Below are 13,556 nucleotides of genomic sequence, written 5' to 3' on the forward strand. Positions count from 1 at the left end.
TTTTCGTTTGTTGTATAAATTTCATTTTTTTTAAATAAAATATAAGCTATGAGACTTTTTCGTTGAGAATTTGTCTTTTTGGGTTAAATATTCATTTATTATGTTAGAAATTCAATTATTTTGTCAAAAATTCCAATATTTTGTTAAAAAGTCATCTTTTATAATAGAAAAGACATTTGTTTTGTTTAAAATAAATTAATAAATTAAACATTTTTGTACATGAAATACTGTTTTATTCCCTTTGTAAAATATTTTATATTAAAAATAAAAACAGAATTTTAAAAAATGATTTAAAATATTTTAGGAAATTTAAAAAGAATTCATGGATTTTTTAAAACTAGTGTTATTGATTTGAAGGGACTTCAAAGTGCTTAAAATATTTCAGGATGAAAAATTTTCTAGAATTTCGGAAGATATGGAACGATTTTACAGACCTATAATGTTTTAAAATATTTTTAAATATTTCACAGGATTTTATATGGTTTCCGAGGAGTTTAAGTGGTTTTTAAAGGTCTCAATGTAATTTATTAAATCTTTCAGGATTCCAGGAAATATCAGATTTCATACAATTTTAGGGGTCTTTATAATATTTTAGTGGATTTCAAGAATTTTTTTACGGCAAGTGATCATTTGGTAAAATGATAAAAGAATTTTTAATAGTTTAAGGTATTTTTTAAAATACTTTGGTATTTTCAAGAGTTGTAAAAAATTTGAAACGATTTCAAAAGATTTGAAATATTTTAGACTATTTTAAAAAATTTCCATTTTTAATTTTTTACAGAATTTGAAATATTTAAGAAATTCTAAGGGTTTTAATAATTGTAAGGGATTTAAATATTTTAGGGAATTACAAAGAATTCCCCCTGAATTCTTACCAATGTATGCTGAATTCTTAAAGTCTTAGATATGTCAAAGAATTCTTTTGAATTCTCCTTAACTTGACTTACTCAATTGAATGCATTTTTTTATATTTTTAAATTGTTTTCAATTTTAATAGACCGGGTCCAACTTTCTTTGATTTCAAACGTTTTTTAAATAATTAGTTAAATTGTGATCTTTTTTAATTATGCTATCATTCAGTTTAGAATGTGTAATTCGAAAATGTTTCACTTTAAAAATTAACCATTTTAGATTTTTAAGCGTACATTTGAATTAAAAGAATTTTAAAATGCAGTTTTAAGGACTCAAAAAATTAAAAGTTATAAGCGTTTAAAGTCGAAAATTTGTATAAGAAAATTTTTTAGTTGATTGAAGTTTAAAAAAATAAATAATAATTTAGTTTACAAAACTTTGATTAAATTTCAGTCTAAAACATTCCATTTGTAAACCAAGCAATTTGCAATTTTTCAATTAAGAAAAGAACAATTAATTAGCATTTAGAAATATGTGACTCTTGATTCCAAATCAGTAATTATAAATTAAATATTCACAACTAAATAAAAAAAACTATACTTTGAACTTACATTGTTATTGTTTTATTTAAAAAACTTAATTTGTAAGTCAAATTGTTGAATTTTGATATTATAAATAACACTTGAATGTCTATTATTTTTAGAAAAAATTCGAGTAAGTTGAAGTGATATTTAGAAGATTTGAAAAAATTCAAAACTATTCCTACCAAAATTTCGGTGCAAATAGCCCACGGCCTACTTTGCAACAAAATGTAGATTTGGACAGATTTCGAACAAAAATCTTACAAGCTTTTTAAGAATTTTGAAAAGCTTCAGAAGATTGATAACATTTTTTTTAAATGGCTAGAAAAATTGAAATAAATTTTTTATTTTGAAAAATTATTTGAAATTCGAATAATTTTAAAAGATATTTAGAAGTTGTGAAAAACTTTTAATAATATTTTTAAATTTGAAAAAATTTGAAACAACATGTAGATGTTTCAAGATCTTGAAATAAAATTTCGAAGCATTTAAGGATTTTTAAACTTTTTAAAATAATAATATTTTATAAATTTATAGTTGGAATTTATAAGTTCCGAGCGTGAACAGGGAATTTTTTTTTGAAATAATGAATTCTAATTCTAAGTTAAAATGGAATATTTTCGAAAAAATTTAAAATTATGAATTGGAACAGGGAATTTGACAAAAAAATTATAATTCTTAGTTAAAACGGAAGATTTTCCTAAAGTATTAGAATTCCGGATTTAAAGAAGGAATTTTCATATTTTAAACAATTCTAAGACGGAATTAGAGTTTAAAATTGCTAAAAAATGGTATAATTTCGAACATTTTTAAATGCATTGATTGATTCTTCAATTTAGAACATTGAAAATGATAACGTGGATTTATATTTTTGAAACTGAATCTGAATCTTTGAATTCTACAATTTATAAAATTGTTAATTTGGCGATTTAATTGCATTTAATTTCAAATTCTACGCTTGAAAATTGTTAGTAGCTTCCCTTTTATGCGTGTAAATTATTGAAAATTTGAAAAAAATGCAACCGTTTTTTGTTTAAAATTCCTATTTTTGAGTTGAAAAATAAATTGAAATCATTTCGGATTAAAATTAAACTCTTTTTTTTTAAATGAAAATTTGTCTTTTTGATTAAAAAATTCACCTGTTTTAGTAGAATGTTTATTTTACTTTGAGAACAATGCAACAGTTTGGTTGAAAATTTCAATCAATTTTGAGACTGAAAAGTGAACTGGAATCTTCTTTAGATAAAAAATGTAACTATTTCTTTGAAGTTTTTTTTTTTTAATTCATCTGTTTTAGAAGAAATTTTATCTTTCGACTATTTTATTGAAAATTAATCTTTTTTAATTTATAATTCAACTACTTGAGTAAAATGTAAGGTACATTATTAAAAATTTAATTTTTAATTGAAAGCTTATGTCTTTGGTTGAAAATTTAACTGTTCAGTCAAAAAGCCTTTTTTTGTTTCAAATTAATTTTTAAACTGAAAATGTAATTTTTCCATTATTTGAAGATTGATTTTTTTTAGTTGAAAATGTTTCTTTTCTAGTAAGAAAAAATGATTTTAGTTTGAAGATTTTAGCTTGAAGATTCAACAATTTAGATAAACTTTGATTTATTTTCTGGAGTCAAAAATCTTTATTAGTTCAAAATTCGTTTTTGGTTTTTAAATTCCTTTTCTTTTATATAAATTGTATCTTTTTGGATTTAAATATAAACTATGGTCATTTTTTGTGGGTTTTTTATTTTTTGAGGTTGCAAATTCAACTAATATGTTACAAATTTAATTATTTTTTGTAAAATTGAAGTGTTTTTTTTTAAATCATATTTTTTGTAGAAAATACATTTTTTTTTTTGAATAAATTAATAAAATTTCAAATTTTTATCCGAAATTAAAGATTAAAATTCTGCTTTAAATCTAATTATTTTTGTTTTAAATAGAGGATTTCATGTGAAAAACGTTATTATAATCTGAAACTTCTGAAAAATTTCAAATCATGTTTAATTTTTAATGATTTTTGTTTGAAATACCAATTTTAGGTTTAAAACGCTAACGTAACCTAAAATTGTTAAGAGTTGTAAATTTTCATTACAATATATTTCTTTTTGGAACAAAAAATATTAATTTTCGCAAAAAAACGTTTATATAACCAAAATTTTTTAAAGGATTCGTAATCCTGTTCAAATTATGATTTCATTTTTGAAATACCATTTTCTTATTTGAAATGCTAACATAACCTAAAATTGTTAAAAGTTGTGAATCTTCTTTGTAATATATATTTTTCAAATTAAAATGTCAAAATTCTGCCCAAAAATACTAAAATAATTTAAAATTGATTAAAATATTCTGAATCTTTTTCAAATCATAATTATTTCTATTTAGAAATACCAATTTTAGGTTTAAAACGCAAACGTAACCTAAAATTATTAAAAGCTGTGAGTTTTCTTTAAACATTTTTTTCTATTTAAAAATACCATTGTTTGCAGGAAAACATTAGCATAACCCAATATTATTAAAAGATTCTAAATGTTTTTCAAATAATAATAATTTTTGTTTTAAGGTACCAAGTTTTGGTGTAAAACGCTAACATAACCTAAAATTGTCCAAAAATTATAAACCTGTAAAACCCAAAATTGTTAAAAGTGGTGAATCTTTTTAAAAGTATATTTTTTAAATTAAAAACACCAATTTTCGCCGAAGAATACTTAACACAATAAAAAATGGTTTAAAGATTCTTTGTTCAAATTTTACTGGTTTTTGTTTTAAAATTTCAATTTCTTGTGTAAAAGGAAACCGGCAATATAACCTAAAACTCTTCAAATTCGTGAATTCGTTTGAAGAAGAGTTTAGAAGATTTTAAAGCAAAATGTGAAAATTTCATAAGATTACAAAATAAAAAATCGAGTAAATTCCAGAAATATTGAATAGAATTTAAGATATTCAAAATAAATGTTAAACTTTAAAAGCTTTTTCGAAATTTACATTCTTAAAGATTTCAAAACTAAAATTTAAGAGCTGTAAAATCATTTCGAATGTTTTCAAGAGATAAACAAATTTTGTTAAATATTCTGGGAAAATTTAGAAGATTATAAGGTAATTTTCTTTAGATTTTAAATGATGTTTGACAATTTTGAGAAAAATTCGAATCAGTTAAAAATATTTTCAGGAATTTAAGACGTTTTAAATGGATAAAAAATATTTCAAAACTGGGATACATCCATGGAATTTTTATTTCACTTAAATTATGTCAATTATGCCGCTTTTTCTTACATTAAACATAATAAGAAGTAAGTGCATAAGTCTCATTTACTACTTGACCTTACATTATTATAATGAATATTATAATGAATTTTATTTTAAAATAGCGATTCTGATCAAAATTTAAAATCTTTAAAATCTAATGATTTCTGTTTAAGTAACGGTAAAAAAACTTTAATAAAACCAAAAATCTAAAGAGTTAAAGTGTTTAATCTGCAATCTAAGAATTTCGAATTTGGGACCTACTTTCGACGTAAAATCCGAAGATAAATTAAAATTGTACGAAGCTGAGAATCTTGATGATGATTTTTGTTTAAAATTTTCAATTTATTATCATTATTATACCTTACTGATTATTTTTAGAAAATTTAAATTTTCACCGAAACTTTATTATTTTATATTAAAAAAATACTAATTTCTAATTTAGTACTTTTAATTTAACCGTACAAGAGTATTAAATGACAGAAAATGTTTTTTAATTCGCACAAGATTTCTATAATTTTATATATTAAAATTAATTGTTTATAAATTTATGTAGACAAAATATTCTCTGGATGATGAGTCTGCAGTAGGTATTATTAATTAACCCTCAAAGTGCATACATGGTAAAAATCACGGTAAAGTGCATCGTGGGTGTTTCAGACCCCAGCGTATTTAAGGTATCTTTTATAAGGTAAAGTTGATTTTATAGCCATTTATTTATCTTAAGATTGTTACAAAAATTATTGAAAAATTTAAAAAAAAAAAGATTTTTTCACTTAAAAATTCCATAACTCATGCAATTTTAATTTTTGTAACCTGAAAATGTATGACTATACTTTTGAAATAGTGTGCTGTCAAAAAATATATTTATTTGCACAGATGAAAAGTCAATTTTATGATAAAATGATGAATCAAATTTTTGCATTTAAATCAGTTTATTGCTATAAAAATTGAGTAACTTTGACATGTAATACTATACAAAGACAAGAAATTAAAAAAAGAGACACATATAACTGTATTTTAACAATTCTATTTTATTCAACACATCCAAAGTCTTCTCTTGCATTACGCCCTGTCGTAAGTTATAAGCCATATATCCAATGTAGAAAAGTATGAAATAAACGAATAAAAAATTATTTCACTTCATGTGATGTACTTACGTTAAAAAGTAAACAGGACTCAATAAAATTTCAACAACAAAATTTGCTCGAAAATTACTTATTCACTCACAATGTGCACACTGGGTGTTATAGACCCCACGATTTTTTTACCTCTACTTTCAGCAGCTGCTGCTGCTGGTAGACTGACGCTTGACGCAGTATTCTAAACGACTTTACTTACAGTTGGTGTCTCGAACTAAAGCTAGATGGCGACACTTACTCAATTTTTTCGAATTAAGTATGGTTTCTAAGAGTTTGAAAATTGCTTGGGGTGTCCGTTATCCAAAATGCACTTTACTTACTGTTAGTGTCTCGAACTAAAGCTAGATGGCGACACTTACTTAATTTTGTCGAGTTAAGTATGGTTTCTAAGAGTTTGAAAATTGCTTTGGGTATTTGATACCCATAATGCACTTTAAAGGCTAAAAGCGCAAATATCCTTCAAATAATGGATTCTAATTTTAATTTATTAACACTTATAGTGCCGGAACTATTAATTAAATTTTTTTCTGAAGTACAAATGTATTGTTATGCTTTAAATTGAAAAGTTTTAGACTCTGCAGATGAGATGGGTGATGGACTGGGAATGGAGGTAGACAGAACAAGTTGTGGTGGAGCTAAAGCCTCACAAAGAAGCAACACAACTGTTCATGTTTGCTGGCATCGAAATACAAGCATCAGTTACAGCGACCAACTTCGGGCATTCGAAGTAAGTTTTTAAACCATAAATTTACCGTTTCACCTAAAAAAGTCACAGAATTTTTTTGGTCTCACGTATTTATAATTAAATTAAATTAATTAAATAAATTGTAATTCAATAATTACTGTAAATTCCTTTCAGAGATCACAGTCTCCTTTTCTCTCGTTTTTCTCAACGATTCATTCGATAGTTTTATAGATTTGATTTTTTGTTTAATACTGCATTTTCTACTAAATAAATAATTTTTTAAACAAAATAGTTCAACCTCAACCAAATAGTTGATTTTTCAACGAACAAAGATATTAATATTAAATCAAAAAGTAAAAAAATAAAGTAAGACGATTTATCAGATCACATTTTTGGTTGTAGACAAACAAATTATGGAAATCTAAACCTTTATGCGAAAAAGTAGCCTAAAAAATTGTATTTACACAAAAAAATTATTAATGAATGAAATTTTTTTTGAGCAGTTCAACGTTTAACCAAGTAGTTCAATTTTCAACAAAACAGTTGAATCTTCAATCAAAGTTATGAAATGCAATCAACAAATTTATTTTCAAAAAAAGGACGAAGTTTCAACAACATAATTACAATTTCAACTAAACATTTCCAAACATGTGAATTTTTAACTAACTTTTAACCAAGTAGTTGAATTTTCAACGAAAAAATAAAAATAAATTTTAAACTAAAACCACAAACAGTTTAATGCAACCAAAAAAGACATTTTTTCTACAAAACAGTTGAACGTTTAAATTATGGATTTTGAACAAGAAGTTAAATACGAATTTTTAACGTAATATTTGAATTTTCAACCAAAAAGATGAACTTTCTACCAAAAAGACGAATTTTTAACCAAGAGGTGAATTTTCAGCTAAAATGATTAATGTTATATTAAAAAAGTGCATTTTTAATATAGTAGTTAAATTCAAAACGACAAATACGATAGTTGATGTTATAATCTAAAAAAATTTAATTTTTAACTAAAAAAGCAGTTGAATTAATGTAAAAAAGATGAATTTTCAACTAAATTAATGAATTGTCAAAAAAAAAAAACAGATTTTATTTTTAACCACAAATTGTTTAATTCAAAAATAAATACGAATTTACAACAAAACAGTTCAATTTTCAATTTATATATTTTAAATGAGAAAAAAAACGAATTTTTAAGCCAAAAAGGCGAGTTTTTAATAAAATAAGTCATGTTTTTAACCAAAAGTGATCAGTTTTCAACTAAAATAACGAATCTTTAAACAAACAAAAAATTTTGTTGAGCCATAAATAGTTTACTTCGACAAAAAAGACGAATTTTCTACAAAACAGTTGAATTTTCAACCCGAAAATATTAATTAAACAAAAAAATGTCTACAAAATATTTGAATTTTCACCAAAAAATATGAATTTTCAACCAAGAAAATGAAGTAGATGAATTCTCAACGACAAATATGATTGTTGATATTATTATAAAAAAAATATTTTAGATTGGAATAAAAATAGCTGTTAAATTCATTAAAAAATATAAATTTTCTACGCAACACTTACATTTTCAACCAAAAATATTAATCTTCATCCAAAAAAATTAAATTTCTACCAAAAAAAAGATTAATTTTCTAACAAGCGATAACTTTTCAGCGAAAATTATGAATCTTCAATCAAAAAATGAATTTTTAACAAATTAGATCAATTTTTAACCAAGTGGTTGAATTTTCAACAAAGAAAAAGAATGTAATAGATTATACTTTAACCGAAAAAATATTTTAATTAAAAAAAAAGTTGAATTCGTCCAAAAAAGTCAAATTTGCAATCAAATAGTTATATTTTTTTACTAAAGGAAAGAATTTTTAACTAAAATAATAAATCTTTAACCAAAAAAGATTTGATTTTAAACCAAACATTGTTTAATTCAACAAAAAAATAAGAATTTTTCTACAAAACAGTTGAATTTTTAATTATTTAATTTTAAAGAACAAAAAAAAACTTATTTTTAACAAAATAGTTTAATTATCAACTACCAATGTGATGGTTGATATTAGAATCCAAAAATATTTTAATTTGGAATAAAAAAGCTGTTAAATTCATGAAAAAAAGACTAATTTTTTACAAACCACTTGCATTTTCTAACAAGAGATGAATTGTCAGCTAGTCCAAAAAATACTAATTTTCTATATAACAATTAAATTTTCTATGGAATATAAAATTTCAAAAATATAGTTAATTCTCAAAAAAATAGTTAAATTTTCAGTTAAAAAAAATTAAGTTTTACTTAAAAGGAGAACTTTTCAAAACAGTACATGAATTTTTAAGCAAATAAATGAAAATTAAAGTAAGAAGATTAATTTTCTGCAAGAAAAAAGATGAATTTTCAAACAAGAAATGAATTTTCAGCTAAAATTATAAATCGTCAACCAAAAAACTGAACTTTTAACAAATTATATGTCTAGTTTTTAACCAAGTGGTAGAATTTTTAACCAAAAAAGAATTCCCGTAAAATAATATTATAGTTGATATTAGAAACTAAAAATATTTTTATTTATTTAATTGTATGTTCATACCAAAATTATTCATAAATATTTGATGTTTCAATCCAAAAAGAGTTTAATTTTCAATAAAGAATAATTTAATTTTTAAAAACGAATTTTCAGTAAAATAGTTGAGTTCTGAACCAAAGAGATGGATTTTCAACCAACAAAATTAATTTTCTCCTTAAAATTTTCACTCAGACATATTAATTTTTAACTAAATTTTAACCCATTAGTTCAATTTTCAACTGAAAAAATAAAGAATTTTTGCACCAGAAAAGATGAATTCTCAAATAAAAAAATATTTGATATAATATTTAAATAAAAGAGTTGAATTAATACGAAGAAAAAAGAATTTTTAGCAAAATAGCACCGATTTTTTTTAATAGCAAGGAAATAGTTGAATCGTTAACAAACAAAAAAAAAGTTTTTTCAGTCCAAAAAAAAAGAAAAAATTGTACTAAAATTTTTAAGATTAAGTTTTGTAAATTTTGAAAATCTTCTGCAATGTTTTGAAACATTTTCAAATATTTTTTTAATTTTGTTATTCGTAATCTTTAAAAATTTACATTTTGTTTTAAATTTGTTGAAAGTTTTCAAGTTTGAAATTATTTTTGTATCTTTTCAAATGTTCTAAATATCTTTTATACGAGCTCGCATTTCTTCTCAAATTATGTGTAATCTTGCAAAACTGAAAAATTTGGCTTTAAAATAAATTTAACAAATTAAAAAATGAATTGATATTTATCTTGAAATCTTAAGCAAAAAAATCATCTTAGAACCTTTAAAAATCCTTTCAAAATTTCAAAATTTTATTTCAAAATATTAAAAAAATCTGCATTTTGTTAAACAAACCATAACTCATTAGAAATTTTTAATTATTTTTGAATCTTTTACAAATTTCAAAATTTCGAATTTTTAACAAAGTAAGTCAACTTTTAACTTAATAATTCAATTTACAAAGAAAAAATAGAATAGTGTATAATTAAACTAAAAAAAATCAATTTTAAATTTAAAACAAAATTTGAATTGATCCAAAAAGGCGAATTTGCGACAAAATAGTTGATTCCTCAATCAAAAAATATTTGAATTTTAAATAAAACATTTACATTTTTAATTTAAAAAGAAATTTCTCCCAAAATAGATGAATTTTCAACCGAAAAAGACAAAAATTCTACAAAATTAAAAAGTTGCCCTGAAATCTTTTAGATTTTTTTCACGTAGTTTTGGAAATCTTTTGGAATGTTTTAGAATGTTTTTAAAGATTCTCGTAAAACAAATGTTTAAAAATAAAAAATTATTGAAAATTTTCGGAGAAATCTTGAGAGAATTTTTTTAGTCTCTCGAAATATTAGAAACTGACATTTTCTTTCATATCAAATTATTTTTGAATCTTTTCATAACTTCAAAATATTTTTTGATATATGTCAAAGTAATAATAAAATTGGTTAAAGTCCATTTTTTTTGCAGATTTTTAACATCTTCAAAGCTTAAAATGAATCTTTTTAAATAAAACACAAATCATTTTCCGAGATATCTTATTGTCAACCAAACAAGTGAATTTTTGACAAAGTAAATTTTTTTAACCTAATAATTCAATTAAAAAAAAAAAAGAAAATATAATAGTTCATAATTAAACTGAAAAAAATTCTCAATTAAAAAATATTTTTATTTTAAAACAAACATTTGTATGTTTAATTTATGAAAAATGCAATGTACCCCAAGTGAGCTGAATTTTTAAAGCAAAAATACAAATTCGGAACCACTATTTTTTCATTTTCTTTATTTATTTGCTTCAAGGTTATATAATTATAATTTTCCTAGGTTTCTCGAAAAAATTCAAAAAGATTTTTAGGTATGTCAAAAAAGTATCTAGAAAATTTCTATCACATTTTTTTTATTATGCAGGGTTTTATCAAATTTTAATATCTTTAGAAATATTTTTAAAAAAACTTATTTTTACGTTTTGTTTTAAGTTTTTTGAAATTTTTTAAAAACCAAACTGAAATATTTTTAAATATTCTCTTATATATATTTTGTTTAATATAAAATTATTTTTCTATTCTTTGAAAACATTTATACGCCATTTCTTTTATTTTACCAGGTTTTACACAATTTTAGTGAAAATTTGAGCAGTTTAAAAAATATTTAAGTGTTTTCGAGGCTTTTGAAATTTTTTTTAATGTTTTAAAAATGTTCGGAAATCTTTTAAGTTTTAAAATATTTGTAACCTCTTCAAAATTTCACAAATTCCTAAATATCTTTTAAACTGATTTGAAATATTCCTGAAATAGTTTAGAAATCTTCCGGGCTAATTTTTTACAAATTTGAAAAGCTTTAGTAATGTTTTATAATCATTATAATCTTGAAAAGAAATTTTTTTCATTCTCGCGAAACTTGTTCGAATTTTTGCTAAAACTTTACAATAAAATAAAAAATTTAATGGCAGAAATCATTAAAGAATCATTTAATATTATTTGACAACTATACAATTTCTTATAACAAGATTCTTTCCTCGTTTCTATATTCAGAAACAAATGTTTAATCTTTCCTCTATTTGCCCCCTTTTTTTTTGCGTGTGAAAAAATGACTTTTTTTTTCTTATTTCTGAGCTGAAAAATCTGAAAAATTTATGAAATTTGAAAGCCGGACTCTGTAGCAACCCTCTATTTCTTTTAGAATAAGTTTTTTCAAATAAAATTCTTATCACGACAGAATCAACTGAGTGGATTTCTCCTGAGGAAATTTAAAAACAGCAACGGATGGCAGAGGCTGTGGGTCGTTTTCACCAACTTTTGTCTATTTTTCTACAAATCGCATCGAGACGATTTTCCACTGGCCAGTTTGCCTTTACTGGGTTATACCGTCACAACTCCATCGGAAAAAGATGCAATCAATAAAGAATTTGTCTTTAAACTCCAGTTCAAAAATCACGTTTATTTCTTCAGGGCAGAAAGTGATTACACCTTTGGAAGGTAAGTTTTGAAAATGTTCCAGCAGAGTGGCCACCCACAATTTTAAAAAATAAAAAAATAAAAAGTCAGGGAATTTTATTGGTCAGGAGAAATTCAGGAATTTCTTGAAAAAATCTTGCAAAAGTCAGGAAAATTTCTATAACACTGTCAAGGAGAATAGATTAAAAAATTTTCAATTTTAATTAAAAATTTTTTCACTCCGTTTGTGAAAGATTTTTGGTTAAAATTTTTATAATTTGAAGATTCTGGTCTTTAAATAATAATTTTAATGATAATGTTCAGTACAAAATTAGAGTATTTTTTAAATAAAGTTTTGCGGTAACCCTGATATTTTTTTTCAGTAATTTATTTGCTTTTTATTTTTATTTATTTATTTGTTTAAAAATTGACCGATTTTATTGAAAGATATACTTTTTGGTTGACAGTAGAACTGTTTTCTTAGAAAATTTACTTTTTTTTTCTATAATCCTATTTCGGCGTTGAAAAGTCAACTGAAATTGTTATTGGCTGCAAATTTAAATATTTTTTTGAAAATGTGTATTTTTAATTTAAAAATTCATATTATTTTCGTATAAATTGCATTTTTCTCGGATGAAAATGCAATTGTGTGGTTAAAAATTCCAACATTTTCTTTAAAAATCATACTTTTTGGCTTAGAATTCAACTGTTTTATTAAAAATTCGTTTTTATGGGTTAAAAATTGAACCGTTTTCGTAGAAAATTTACTATTAAATTCATGTTTCTTTTATTTAAAAATCCATCTATTTTAGTAGTAGATTTTGGTTGAAAATTCTAGTATCTCGTAGAATATTTACATTTTATTTAAAATTCATATTTTGTTGTTGAAAGGTGAACTGAAATTTTTATTAGCAAAAATTTAACTATTTTTTTTAACATGTATTTTTAATTCAAAAATTGATATTATTTTCGTAGAAATTGCGTGTTTCTGAAATGAAAATGCAATTTTTTGGGTAAAATTCAACAATTGTGTTTAAAAGTCATACTTTTTCGTTGAGAATTCAACTGTTTTCTTAAAAATTCGTTTTTTTTTGTTGTTGAAAATTCAACGATTTTCGTAAAAAATATACTATTAAATTAATTTTGTTTTTATATTAATCTAGTTTAGTAGTAGATTGCATCTTTCTTGAAGAAAAATACAATTGTTCAGTTGAAAATGAAAATTTTATTAGCAGAAAATTTAACAATTTTTTTTATTAATATTTTTAATTTAAACATTTATATTATTTAGTAGAAATTTCATATTTCTTGTATAAAAATGCAACTATTTAGTTGAAAATTCAACCATTTTCCTTGTTTATTTTAAATTCGTATTTTGTTGTTGAAAGGTCAACTGAAATTTTTATTGGCTAAAAATTTAAGTATTTTTTTTAAACGTGTATTTTTAATTAAAAAAATACTAAAATCTTTTTTGGATGAAAATGCAACTATTTAAACAAAATTTATCTTTCTAATTTCGTCTATTTTAGAAGAATTTTATAAAATATGAAAAGTTATAAAATATAAAAAATAATA

The 13,556-nt window shown here is 22.6% G+C and overlaps 1 protein-coding gene across 1 annotated transcript in view; it reads left to right on the forward strand.

Moving 5' to 3' along the window:
- The window catches only part of LOC117183039 (FERM, ARHGEF and pleckstrin domain-containing protein 1-like), a 47,080-nt gene that overhangs the window by 26,793 nt on the left and 6,731 nt on the right, over nucleotides 1–13,556 (forward strand). The window contains exons 8-9 of the mRNA XM_033376191.1: nucleotides 6,396–6,541; nucleotides 11,764–12,023. Coding sequence (XP_033232082.1) covers nucleotides 6,396–6,541; nucleotides 11,764–12,023 — 406 coding nt within the window. The remainder of the gene's footprint in view (nucleotides 1–6,395; nucleotides 6,542–11,763; nucleotides 12,024–13,556) is intronic.

This window comes from Belonocnema kinseyi, chromosome 2 (genome assembly GCF_010883055.1).
Source record: "Belonocnema kinseyi isolate 2016_QV_RU_SX_M_011 chromosome 2, B_treatae_v1, whole genome shotgun sequence".
Lineage (NCBI taxonomy): Eukaryota > Metazoa > Arthropoda > Insecta > Hymenoptera > Cynipidae > Belonocnema > Belonocnema kinseyi.